Source organism: Neoarius graeffei, chromosome 28, assembly GCF_027579695.1.
Source record: "Neoarius graeffei isolate fNeoGra1 chromosome 28, fNeoGra1.pri, whole genome shotgun sequence".
Taxonomy (NCBI): domain Eukaryota; kingdom Metazoa; phylum Chordata; class Actinopteri; order Siluriformes; family Ariidae; genus Neoarius; species Neoarius graeffei.
Genome location: NC_083596.1, coordinates 49,576,387 through 49,589,553, shown reverse-complemented (window position 1 = coordinate 49,589,553; position 13,167 = coordinate 49,576,387). Strand labels below are relative to the sequence as shown.

At 45.0% G+C, this 13,167-nt stretch overlaps 1 protein-coding gene across 2 annotated transcripts; it reads left to right on the top strand.

The window, feature by feature from the left end:
• Positions 1-3,314: 3,314 nt before the first annotated feature.
• alkbh6 (alkB homolog 6) lies at positions 3,315-10,673 on the top strand. Of its 2 annotated transcripts, none has more exons than XM_060912388.1 (7): positions 3,315-3,475; positions 3,686-3,841; positions 3,932-4,000; positions 4,074-4,134; positions 6,717-6,868; positions 9,406-9,504; positions 10,136-10,673. In XM_060912388.1, exons 2-7 carry the CDS (start codon positions 3,788-3,790, stop codon positions 10,403-10,405), a joined length of 705 nt encoding a protein of 234 aa, XP_060768371.1. In that variant the 5' UTR covers positions 3,315-3,475; positions 3,686-3,787; the 3' UTR covers positions 10,406-10,673. The 2 variants fall into 2 exon arrangements, with proteins under 2 accessions (XP_060768371.1, XP_060768372.1); XM_060912389.1 differs by lacking the exon at positions 3,315-3,475 and adding an exon at positions 3,490-3,555.
• Positions 10,674-13,167: the final 2,494 nt, after the last annotated feature.

Below are 13,167 nucleotides of genomic sequence, written 5' to 3'. Positions count from 1 at the left end.
GAGGACGCACACAGCTGGGATAAATGGCTTGAGCCCCTGTTATTCACAGTGCGAGAGGTCCCACAAGGCTCCACGGGGTTCTCCCCATTCGAATTATTATACGGGCGTAAGCCACGTGGCATTTTAGATGTGCTGCATGAAAATTGAGAGGAGGGACCTTCAACAAGCAAAAATGAAATTCAATACGTTATCGACCTGCGCACCAAACTCCACACCCTCACGCACCTAACCCAGGAGAATTTGCGGCAGGCCCAAGAATGTCAACTCCATCTGTACAACAGGGGCACGCGCCTTAGGGAATTCACAGCGGGAGATAAAGTACTCGTGTTATTGCCCACATGGAGCTCCAAATTGATCGCCAGGTGGCAAGGACCCTTTGAGGTCACATAGCGAGTCGGGGACGTTGACTATGAGGTGCGGCGAATGGACAGGGGTGGGGCGTTACAGATTTACCACCTCAATCTGTTAAAACTTTGGAACGAGGAGGTCCCCATGGCATTGGTGTCGGTGGTTTCAGAGAAGGCGGAGCTGGGGCCAGAGGTTCAAAAAGTAAACTTGACATCACCCACCACTCCTGTCCCCTGTGGAGACCACCTCTCTCCGACCCAACTCACAGAGGTCGCCCAGTTGCTGACAGAATTTTCTGACGTATTCTTGCCCCTGCCCAGCCGCACCCACCTCATAGAACACCACATTGAGACGCCCCCGGGGGTGGTAGTGCGCAGCCACCCTTACAGACTGCCCAAACACACAAAAAAAGGTGTTTTGGGAAGAACTCGAGGCCATGCTCGAAATGGGCATCATTGAAGAGTCCCACAGTGACTGGAGCAGCCCGGTGGTCTTGGTTCCCAAGGCCGACGGGTCGGTCCGGTTCTGTGTGGACTATAGAAAAGTCAATGCAGTGTCTAAATTTGATGCATACCCAATGCCTCATATTGACGAGTTGCTTGATCGACTAGGCACCGCTCGTTTTTATTCGACATTGGATTTGACAAAGGGATATTGGCAGATCCCCTTGACTCTGTTATCCTGAGAGAAAATGGCCTTTTCCACACCGTTTGGCTTACACCAGTTCGTCACACTTCCTTTTGGGCTGTTTGGGGTGCCTGCTACGTTCCAGCGGCTTATGGATAGGGTCCCCCGCCCCCACGCCACCTACGCGGCCGCATACTTGGACGACATCATTATTTATAGTACTGTAATGACTGGCCGCGACACCTAAAACATCTAAGGGCCGTCCTTAGGTCGCTGAGGTGAGCGGGTCTCACAGCCAAGCCGAAGAAGTGTGCAATTGGGTGGGTGGAAGTATGGTATCTGGGCTTCCACTTGGGCAATGGGCAGGTGCATCCCCAAATTAATAAGACAGCAGCGATTACAGCCTGCCTGAGGCCCAAGACCAAAAAGGGGGTGAGACAGTTCCTGGTGCTGGCTGGCTACTATCGTAGGTTTATACCTAATTATTCGGATGTCACCAGCCCGCTGACTAATCTCACTAAAAAGGGGGCACCAGATCCGGTCCAGTGGACAGAGCAATGCCAGCGGGCTTTCTCTGAGGTAAAGGCTGCACTGTGTGGGGGGCCACTGTTACACTCCCCTGACTTTTCTCTCCCCTTTGTTTTGCAGACGGACGCGTCGGACAGAGGGCTGGGGGCTGTTCTGTCCCAGGAGGTGGAGGGGGAGGATCGTCCAGTGCTGTACATCAGCCGGAAGCTGTCGGTGCGTGAGGGCCGGTACAGCACCATAGAAAAGGAGTGCCTTGCCATCAAGTGGGCAGTCCTCGCCCTCCGCTACTACCTACTGGGATGCCCTTTCACCCTCTGTTTGGACCACGCCCTCCTCCAGTGGCTCCACCGCATGAAGGATGCCAACATGCAGATCACCCGTTGGTATCTGGCAGAGGTGGAAAAACCCGGGTGCAGAAAGTAAAAACCCTGCCACATTTTTGCTCCAGCCAATTCAATGAACCAGCTGATCCTAATTACCACATCCCCTAAGCCAGGTTGATGAGCTAATTGGTGAAATCACCTGTGTTGAGAGCACAGGCAGAAGGAAAACCTAAGCAGGACTTTTACTTTGTCAGTCCAGTTTTTCCACCTCTGGTATCTGGCACTCCAGCCATTTAAGTTCAAGGATGGTCCACAGGCCGGGGGCGCAGATGGTCGTGGTGGATTTCCTCTCCCGTCAAGGGGAGGGGGGAGTCAGCTGCAGGCCGGACAGCTCCCCGGCCTGAGTCGGGCGGTGGGGGTATGTGGCAGCGGGGGCGTGGTCAAACGTCAGTCTGTGAATGGAGGGCGGAGTCAGGGATGGTAATTGGCAGAATCACTGCACCTGATGTGAGTTAACCTGTGTTTGTGTGTCTTCCCCAGTGACCGTGCCCTATAAAAGGAGAGAGAGAGCAGAGAAAGGGAGCTCTCTCCCAACCCGAATGCATGTGTATGCATGTGTGAGAGAGTGAATGAGCTGAAAAGCCACCTATATAATCGAAAATAAAAAGTTTCTGAGAACTCAGTTCTGGCCTGCCGTGCTTCTGTGCTCCACCCACCTGCTCTGGCTCTACATATTATTATTATTGTATGGTATGGTGGTCCACCAAGTCACGTTGCTAGCTCACAGCTTCATTCTCCCTGGTTTGATCCTGAGCTTGGGTTACTGTCTTTGAAGTTTAGCACGTTCTCTCCATGTCTGTGTGTGTTTTTTTTCTTTTTTTGGGGGGTTCTCTGATTTCCTCACACTTCCCAGTATGCCAAATTGACCCTAGGTGTGAATGTGTGTTCATGGTGCACATATTCCTGCCTCACATCCTGTATTCCAAGGACACACTCCGGAGCCACCGTGACTCTGCCTCACGCTTACTGAAGAATGAGCAAAACCCTGCACGAAACCATGGAAAAGGACCCAACTTTTCTGCAGGTTGAGTGCAATCACAAGCCAAAAAATCATGTTTTAATTGCTTGGTTTAATTTATGTGAAGCAGGAAGCTCAGTTTGGAACATAAACGAAAGAATGAATGAATAATTTGCACTCTTCCATAAAGAAAACCTGCCATGGGGAAGCTGATGAAGTCACTTTTACGTCGACGAAGCTCCTTCTTTTTTATTTATGTATTTATTTGTTTTTATTTATTTTTGCAAGAATCGACATATATTCAACAAGTAAAATAAAAACATTGTAATTACAGTGAATTGTCATACAGCGGCGCTTGACTTGACTTGACCACTGTAGAAAACACGACTCCTCCAAACCTACAGGTGGCGCTGTGGAAGATTAAAGCTCCAATAGTGTAGTAAATAGGAAGTGTTGAGAATGGGTTTTTGTTTATGTATACTAGTGCAACTTTAGATAAGTCGTTTTATTACGTCTTAGTAAAATATTATACCATACTGACAAGAATTTTCTTTTGTTTTCATTTTGATCCAGTAGGCAGCGCGCGCGAGCTGTTTTGACGCAGAGAAGACGCGAAGAAGAAGAACAGGAAGTAATATTACTTACGAAACAGTTTTAACCACGACGAGATTTGTGCTTTTAAATAATAAAATTTAAAAAAAATCATGCTTGGTAAAAAAAATAAACTTGTATATTATTAAGTGCGTTTGGAGGAATGTTAACGCATATTTTTGTCACTAATTTTACTCGTAAAGGCTAAATCCATGGCTGAATCTCAAATATCTCGATGTGTTCTACTTAGGTGCACTACTTAAACGAAGAAAGAAGCGGCGTTTAGACACTAAATAGTGCACTCTGGGGAGATTTGGGATCAGGCCACTGCTTTTGTAGGTAATGATTGAGAATGGCGAAACCTGAGGAGGTTTCTGAGGAGTTTGAAGGATACACTGTGAAAGATGTGAGTGAAAATATAGCTGGTTATAGCTTAATTTTGCATTTATTTTTAAAACAAATGAAAATAAATGTTGTGGTTATTGTGTTGAAACAGGCTCCACCGACTGTTTACTACATTCCAGACTTTATAACAGAGGCAGAAGAGGAGTATCTTCTCCAGCAGGTAGATCTTTATGAAGCATTTATTCATCATAATCCACTGTATACATCCTCACCTGCCTGTTTGTTTGTTTCAGGTGTACAAAGCCCCCAAACCCAAATGGACACAGCTGTCAGGAAGGAGACTGCAGAACTGGGGTCTGTTCCTCTCATGATTCATATAATTTTTTTTTTTTTTAAAGTCTCATCTCATCTCATTTTCTTCCGCTTATCCGGGACCGGGTCGCGGAGGCAGCAGTCTGAGCATGGAAGCCCAAACTTCCCTCTCCCCAGACACCTCGGCCAGCTCCTCGGGAAGAACACCGAGGCGTTCCCAGGCCAGCCGAGAGACATAGTCCCTCCAGCATGTCCTGGCCTCCTCCTGGAGGGACATGCCTGGAACACCTCCCCAGGGAGGCGTCCAGGAGGCATCTGAAAGAGATGCCCGAGCCACCTCAGCTGATTCCTCTCGATGTGGAGGAGCAGCGGCTCTACTCCGAGCTCCTCCTGAGTGACTGTGCTTCTCACCCTATCTCTAAGGGAACGCCCAGCCACCCTGCGAAGGAAACTCATTTTGGTCGCTTGTATCTGCGATCTTGTTCTTTCGGTCATTACCCAAAGCTCATGACCATAGGTGAGTGTCGGAACGTAGATCAACCGGTAAATCGAGAGCTTCGTCTTTTGGCTCAGCTCCTTCTTCACCACGACAGACCAGTAAAGCGACCGCATCACTGCGGAGGCTGCACTGATCCGCCTGTCGATCTCACGCTCCATCCTTCAATCACTTGTGAACAAGATCCCGAGATACTTAAACTCCTCCACTTGAGGCAGGACTTCTCCACCAACCTGAAGAGGGCAAGCCACCCTTTTCCGGTCGAGAACCATGGCCTCGGACTTGGAGGTGCTGATTCTCATCCCAGCTGCTTCACACTCGACTGCAAACCGCCCCAGTGCATGCTGAAGGTCCTGGTTTGAAGAAGCCAACAGAACAACATCATCCGCGAAAAGCAGAGATGAAATCCTGTGGTTCCCGAACAGGATTCCCTCCGGCCCCTGGCTGCACCTAGAAATTCTGTCCATAAAAATTATGAACAGAACTGGTTCCGGTTCTGTTTTTTAAAAAGTGTCCAAAAATAAAAATGTCTGGACCATTTGCTTCCTCAGTTTTGCATCGTTTATAGAGGGGGGAAAAAACAAAACCTTTCACTCAGTTTGACCATAAATAATTGAATAAAACAGCAAAAATATGTTCTGTATTTACAAGTTTGGAACTAACTTATCCACATCACCTCTAACACACTCTTGCGCCGCCTGTCGCTCAGTCTGACGTGCGGAGCAATACCGAAAAAGAAAGTGATTCGGCTTCAGCCGGATCTCGGTCTGTTTTTGCTCGTGTTTGTGTCAGAAACCACATCAGGGTGTCGATCTGAAATACTGAACACCCAACAAAAGCGTTTTGATTCCCAACTGAGACATTTTTAGTCTCACTTGTGTGAGCGCGGATCGTTAGAAATGATGATTTCACGTGAGTGATAACGCATCGCTGATGAAGCTGCTTTTTAATTCTGAGTTTTCCAGTCATCATTGGTATGATTTATCTCAATAAACTTCTACAAAACAGATTCTCATCTCATTATCTCTAGCCGCTTTATCCTGTTCTACAGGGTCGCAGGCAAGCTGGAGCCTATCCCAGCTGACTACGGGTGAAAGGCGGGGTACACCCTGGACAAGTCGCCAGGTCATCACAGGGCTGACACATAGACACAGACAACCATTCACACTCACATTCACACCTACGGTCAGTTTAGAGTCACCAGTTAACCTAACCTGCATGTCTTTGGACTGTGGGGGAAACCGGAGCACCCGGAGGAAACCCACGCGGACACGGGGAGAACATGCAAACTCCGCACAGAAAGGCCCTCGCCGGCCACGGGGCTCGAACCCAGGACCTTCTTGCTGTGAGGCGACAGCGCTAACCACTACACCACCGTGCCGCCGCAAAACAGATTCTGAGATGTATATTTTTTAATTTGTGAGTCACGTCTGGTTTAAATGTTTAAATTATTGTGTTCCTTAGAAAAACAGTGTAATATATATTTTTTTGTTCGAATTTTTTAATGTTATTATAAAATATTGCCAGTGTGTATGAACAGCCATAATTGCCGTTTGCATTGATTTCATCCATTCTAAAAAAAAATAGGAGCAGCAAAAAGCTACCAGTTTATTAACATGAGCCTTTTACTCCAGGACTCATCTCAGAAGAAGAAACCTTTATTTGTCACATGCACACTTCAAGCACAGTGAGATTCATCCTCTGCATTTAACCCATCTGAAGCAGTGAACACACACCCAGAGCAGTGGGCAGCCACACCAGAGCGCCTGGGGCACAGTCAGGGGTTCAGTACCTTGCTCGAGGGCACTTCAGCCCAAGGCCGCCCCACGTTAACCTAACTGCATGTCTTTAGACTGTGGGGGAAACCGGAGCACCCGGAGGAAACCCACGCGGACACGAGGAGAACATGCAAACTCCACACAGAAAGGCCCCCGCCAGCCGCTGGGTTAGAACCCAGAACCTTCTTGCTGTGAGGCAGCAGTGCTAACCACTACACCACCGTGCCGCCCATAAGGAGCTGAATGTTTCATCGGATCGTCTCTATTTCTGGCAGAAAAAGGAATTTTTGGTATCATGGAAACTATGTTTCTAAATCAGAATGTTTTTGTTTCTTTCCATCTGAAATCAGGAGGCCTTCCTCATCCGAAGGGGATGATTGCAGAGAAGCTCCCTGATTGGTTGCAGAAGTACACGGAGAAGATATCGGACCTCGGAGCATTTGCTGGGAAAAGCGCCAATCATGTGCTAGTGAACGAGTACAGGCCAGAGGAGGGCATCATGGTACAGCACACCCTGATCATCATCATCATTAATGTTGTATCTCACAATACTCGCACAACAATACTCATATCCCAGTACTCACATCACAATAATCATACCCACAATACTCGCACTCGCAGTACTCGCATCACATAGTACTCGCGCCGCGCTCGCAGTATTCACACTCACACTACTCACATCACAGTGCTTGCACTCACAGTACTCACAACAGTCCTACTCACAATGCTCACACTACCATACTCGTGTCAGTTCTCATATCCAATACTTATCCACCAATACTCATCACGTCACGGTACTCATATCCCAGTCATTGCACCACACATCACATCGCAGTACTCATGTCCCAATACTCATAATACTTGCACCACAATACTTATACAATAGTACTCACCTCAAAATACTCTCAATCCTAACTCTCACCACAGCAGTTGCATCACGATACTTCACAATACACACACCACATTATAATGCTCACAGTAAACACACCATAATACTCCTGTTGTACAAGTGATACACTACACTCAGAATGCCATAAACACAGTATTTCCCGGGGGGTGGAGTCAGACCTGGTCCAACTCCGCCCATTTTATTTCTCTCTTTCTTTTACTACAAACTGCATTTAGTTTCAGTTCTTCAGTCATACAACCCCGATTCCCAAAAAGTTGGGACAAAGTACAAATTGTAAATAAAAACGGAATGCAATGATGTGTAAGTTTCAAAATTCTGTATTTTATTCAGAATAGAACATAGATGACATATCAAATGTTTAAACTGAGAAAATGTATCATTTAAAGAGAAAAATTAGGTGATTTTAAATTTCATGATGACAACACATCTCAAAAAAGTTGGGACAAGGCCATGTTTCCCACTGTGAGACATCCCCTTTTCTCTTTACAACAGTCTGTAAACGTCTGGGGACTGAGGAGACAAGTTGCTCAAGTTTAGGGATAGGAATGTTAACCCATTCTTGTCTAATGTAGGATTCTAGTTGCTCAATTGTCTTAGGTCTTTTTTGTCGTATCTTCCGGTTTATGATGCGCCAAATGTTTTCTATGGGTGAAAGATCTGGACTGCAGACTGGCCAGTTCAGTACCCGGACCCTTCTTCTACGCAGCCATGATGCTGTAATTGATGCAGTATGTGGTTTGGCATCGTCATGTTGGAAAATGCAAGGTCTTCCCTGAAAGAGACGTCGTCTGGATGGGAGCATATGTTGCTCTAGAACCTGGATATACCTTTCAGCATTGATGGTGTCTTTCCAGATGTGTAAGCTGCCCGTGCCACACGCACTAATGCAACCCCATACCATCAGAGATGCAGGCTTCTGAACTGAGCGCTGATAACAACTTGGGTCGTCCTTCTCCTCTTTAGTCCGAATGACACGGCGTCCCTGATTTCCGTAAAGAACTTCAAATTTTGATTCGTCTGACCACAGAACAGTTTTCCACTTTGCCATAATCCATTTTAAATGAGCCTTGGCCCAGAGAAGACGTCTGCGCTTCTGGATCATGTTTAGATACGGCTTCTTCTTTGAACTATAGAGTTTTAGCTGGCAACGGCGGATGGCACGGTGAATTGTGTTCACAGATAATGTTCTTTGGAAATATTCCTGAGCCCATTTTGTGATTTCCAATACAGAAACATGCCTGTATGTGATGCAGTGCCGTCTAAGGGCCCGAAGATCACGGGCACCCAGTGTGGTTTTCCGGCCTTGACCCTTACGCACAGAGATTCTTCCAGATTCTCTGAATCTTTTGATGATATTATGCACTGTAGATGATGATATGTTCAAACTCTTTGCAATTTTACACTGTCGAACTCCTTTCTGATATCGCTCCACTATTTGTCAGCGCAGAATTAGGGGGATTGGTGATCCTCTTCCCATCTTTACTTCTGAGAGCCGCTGCCACTCCAAGATGCTCTTTTTATACCCAGTCATGTTAATGACCTATTGCCAATTGACCTAATGAGTTGCAATTTGGTCCTCCAGCTGTTCCTTTTTTGTACCTTTAACTTTTCCAGCCTCTTATTGCCCCTGTCCCAACTTTTTTGAGATGTGTTGCTGTCATGAAATTTCAAATGAGCCAATATTTGGCATGAAATTTCAAAATGTCTCACTTTCGACATTTGATATGTTGTCTATGTTCTATTGTGAATACAATATCAGTTTTTGAGATTTGTAAATTATTGCATTCCGTTTTTATTTACAATTTGTACTTTGTCCCAACTTTTTTGGAATCGGGGTTGTATGATGGGAGACATTAAATTGAGTACATGTATTTTACAGATGGAGTGATCGGGGTAAAATATATTCTAATGAATTCAACGTGGGGAGAAAAACACTTTTTTTTTTCAAATGTTTTTAATGTATTCATTCATTCATTCGTATGGTAATATTTTAAACTGATGTGAAAATATTGGTGCTTACCTGCTCTGGTGTTTGACCTCAGTGTTCTGAGAACAACTGTTCCATCTTTTGTTGCATACATCTCATATTTCATATTCTCTCTCTCTCTCTCTCTCTCTCTCTGTGTCAGCCTCATGAGGATGGGCCTCTGTATCACCCCACAGTAACAACCATCACTCTGGGTTCTCACACGCTGCTTGACTTCTACAGACCTATCGATCAAACACAGGTAAACTACTGACAGCTTGCTGAGACCACCAATAAACCACTGACCCTTTAAAGAACTCTGAACCAGTGTTAAGCACCTGACAGGTGTTGAAAAGAAAATAATGAGCAATAGGAGTTTGGACTACACACACACACTGTTACTACATGGCTGATGTTCGCAGTTGGCGTAGTTATTCACACGCATGGCCATTTTGTTCTTGTAAATGGAAATGTTCATGCTCTTTGGTGCAGAAGCTGAGCAGTGCATTTTATACTTTATTATTTTCGACAGTCTGTTGGGAATTTTTTTTTTCTTCAGTTTGTAGCCAAGATGCCTCCTTTCCTTCGCTGAGTCACTGCTTTGTTTTATAAAATCATTTCCCAGCTGCGGTTGTGTCAGACACGACAGCGTGTGATTGGTGAAGTGAGGGAGCTCAGTGTTGTGAGGAAAGTGTGATGGGAAACAGAGAACCAAATGCACAACAAGACCAAAAATAAACACAGTAAACAATCATTTGAATAAAAAAATGAAGGAGGAAAATGTAGCAGGAAATCATGGAAGGATGTCATGAAGTAAATGTACTTGATCAGCCACTTCTTGAGGAACACCTGCTCAGTCATGCAGTATTCTCTGTCTCTCTCTGTGTGCGTAGACTGACGTTCTTCAGACAGAGGAGAGCCGCTACGTGCTGTCGTTGCTGCTGCGGCGGCGCAGTCTGCTGATCCTACAAGATGAGATGTATAAGCGCTACCTTCATGGGATCAGCAACGTTGCCATGGATACGCTAACAGAGCGTGTGGTGAACCTGTCGGTGGCAGGAGGACAGTTGGGTGAGACGCTTTCTCGCGGAACCCGAGTCTCCCTCACCATCCGTCACGTGCCCAAAGTCTGCCGCGCCAACCTGCTGCTCGCCAGGAAGTGACATGATCACCACCGAGCCGGACAAACCAGGTAATGACGCTCTAATCAGAGCCGGGTCAACCAGCAAGCGACACATGGCCAACTGGGACGTGATGCACCAAAAGTTATGGACAACCAGGAAGTGACACGTGCATGATGGCTTGCAAGCGGGAAGTGACATGACGAGACTCCGATTTCAGGAACTGCCCAAATGTTGATATACAGACGACAGTTTACCTGAAGCTACAAAATCTGAGTTTTAAAATAAACACTTTTGAATATCACGACAAGATTTCTGGTCGAATTCTGCTTCTTTGCTCCAGACTTATCCCCAAGCTTTATGTTAGCCAGATTTCAGCTCACGTCTCGCCAACATCCAAATCCTGACACCAGCGATCCATTTCTGCTCCAAAATCATCACTCTGACTTTTCAGTTCAATGTCGTACTCGCTTCGACCGCAATTAAAGGTGCAGCGTGTAATCTGTTTCAAATAATTTCTCCACCTGTAACAATCACAATTTCACATTTCTCCTGAGGGAAAAAAAACTTATTTGCAACATTTCCATGCAGAATTTTCTTTATTTCAGGCTTCTGTTGACATTTTGTTCATATTTTTCCAGACCAGCAATTAGCTCCGCCCCCCAGCTGGAACACAACTGCTAACTTTTACGTGCTTTTTTTTCAGATTTCAGAAAATGACTCACAGGGTTTGCACACTTTCATACGTTCAAGGCAGCAGAGAGTATTAGATTAATATTACAAATACAAATTGCTCCTCTCATTGTCTATCTCTCTTTCTGACGACTTCTTTCTTCCTCCATTTACCACTTTCATGGTCATCATGGTATCGTTGACTTTCTCTTCTCAAGCATCATCATCGCCTTGGAGTTTTTATCCCCACTGGCCGAAAGGCCCGAAGGGGGATTATATCGTGGCGATGTCCATCCCTCCCTCCCAGGAAAGGGTGCTCACCTTCTGAAATCAACTCCTCTCACAATTTTTGGAGCTATTTCACTAAACTTGGTAGGATTCTTTGTTATATATCGGTAATACGCATTTTGTAATTTCGTTAAATTTGGTCACATTTTACCAGAGTTGTGGCGCTTGATTAACAACCTTATACTTTCACAATTTCATGAAGGTGTGCTCGCCTTCTGACATCAACTCTCACAATTTTTTGACAAATTTCTCGAAGCTTGGCAAAAGGCCTTGTTATATGATGGTAACATGCAGATTGCGATTTAATTTCGTTTGTGAAAATTTTACCAGAGTTTTGACCCTTGATTAAATAACTTGTGCTTTGATAATTTCATGAGGGTGTAGGTTCTTCTGAAATCAACTCCTCTCACAATTTATGGAGGAATTTCACCAAACTTGGCAAAAGGCTTTGTTATATGACCGTTATACGCAGATTGAAATTTCATTTAATTTGGGCAAATTTTCCCAGAGTTATGCCCTTGATTATTAACAAACTTGTACTTTGGCAATTTCATCAAGGTGTGCTTGCTTTCTGAAATCAATGTTTTATCCCCCACTGGCTGAAAGGCCCGAAGGGGGGATTATGTCGTGGCGATGTCCGTCCCGGGAAGTGAACTCACCTTCTGAAATCAACTCCTCTCGCAATTTTTGGAGGAATTTCACAAAACTTGACAGGATTCTTTGTTGTATGTTGGTAATACGCATATTGCAATTTCGTTCAATTCATTCGCGTTTTCCCAGAGTTATGGCCCTTGATGACCAAAGTTGTACTTTGATCATTTCATGAGGGTGTATTAAGCACTTATAGCACAGATATCGTTGCCAGCGGGGGATATTGCGCTCTCAGAGCACTCTTGTTGAAAAGAGCAAGACATAAAAATATGAATACTACAGCAGCAAGAAGAAAGCTGACTTTTTTTTTTTTTTGACTGTGTATAATGTGCTCTAATTGGTTGTCCCTATTTGAGATCTCAGCCCATTAGTAGGTGAATGTGTTGATTGTTCATGTCTTTCATTTCAGGTATAATTTGGTATAAGAGAAGCTGAGGTCCAGTAATATGATGGAAATCATCATGATGATGACGGAGAAGTAAATTCTTGTGATATGAAGAAATGTCTTTTATGACAAAATGTTTGTGTTGATGTTTTTAAAGGTTTCGCTGGATATCAATATATCGTGCATCTTTTCCAGAAAAGGAACAATTGAAGTTATTTGATGCCAGCTCACTAAAATATAATGTAAAATTAAATAAATAACACCTTTGGGACAGAAATGCAAGTACGTTTTACATGTAAAATTTGTTCTAATCACATTCCGATGATGCTGAAGGCTCAGTATAATAACGTACATTCATCAAACGTGTCCAGTGAAAATGTTAAGGCGTCAGAACTGATTTTCTTTGAACCAAATGGAAGTTGTTTCAAAGCAGTTAATCAAAAATGAGTAATCATAATCACACATCTCTCTCTACCCTTTTCAAAATCTTTAGTTCATATCTGATCATATGATGACATTCATCCATTATCCGTAACCACTTATCCTGTGCAGGGCCGCAGGCGAGCTGGAGCCTATCCCACCTGACTAAGGGTGATAGGCGGAGTACACCCTGGACCAGTCGCCGGATCAGTGCAGAGCTGACACATAGAGAAAAACAACCATTCACACTCACGTTCACACCTACGGTCAATTTAGAGCCACCAGTTAACCTAACCTGCATGTCTTTGGACTGTGGGGGAAACCGGAGCACCCGGAGGAAACCCACGCGGACAGGGGGAGAACATGCAAACTCCGCACAGAAAGACCC

Bases quoted from the DNA above. Each gene is read 5' to 3' on its own strand.
- alkbh6 (XM_060912388.1), top strand. From the start codon at position 3,788: ATGGCGAAACCTGAGGAGGTTTCTGAGGAGTTTGAAGGATACACTGTG. The intron at 4,001-4,073 runs GTAGATCTTTAT...TGTTTGTTTCAG, and splicing joins AGGAGTATCTTCTCCAGCAG to GTGTACAAAGCCCCCAAACC. The intron at 6,869-9,405 runs GTACAGCACACC...TCTCTGTGTCAG, and splicing joins GGCCAGAGGAGGGCATCATG to CCTCATGAGGATGGGCCTCT.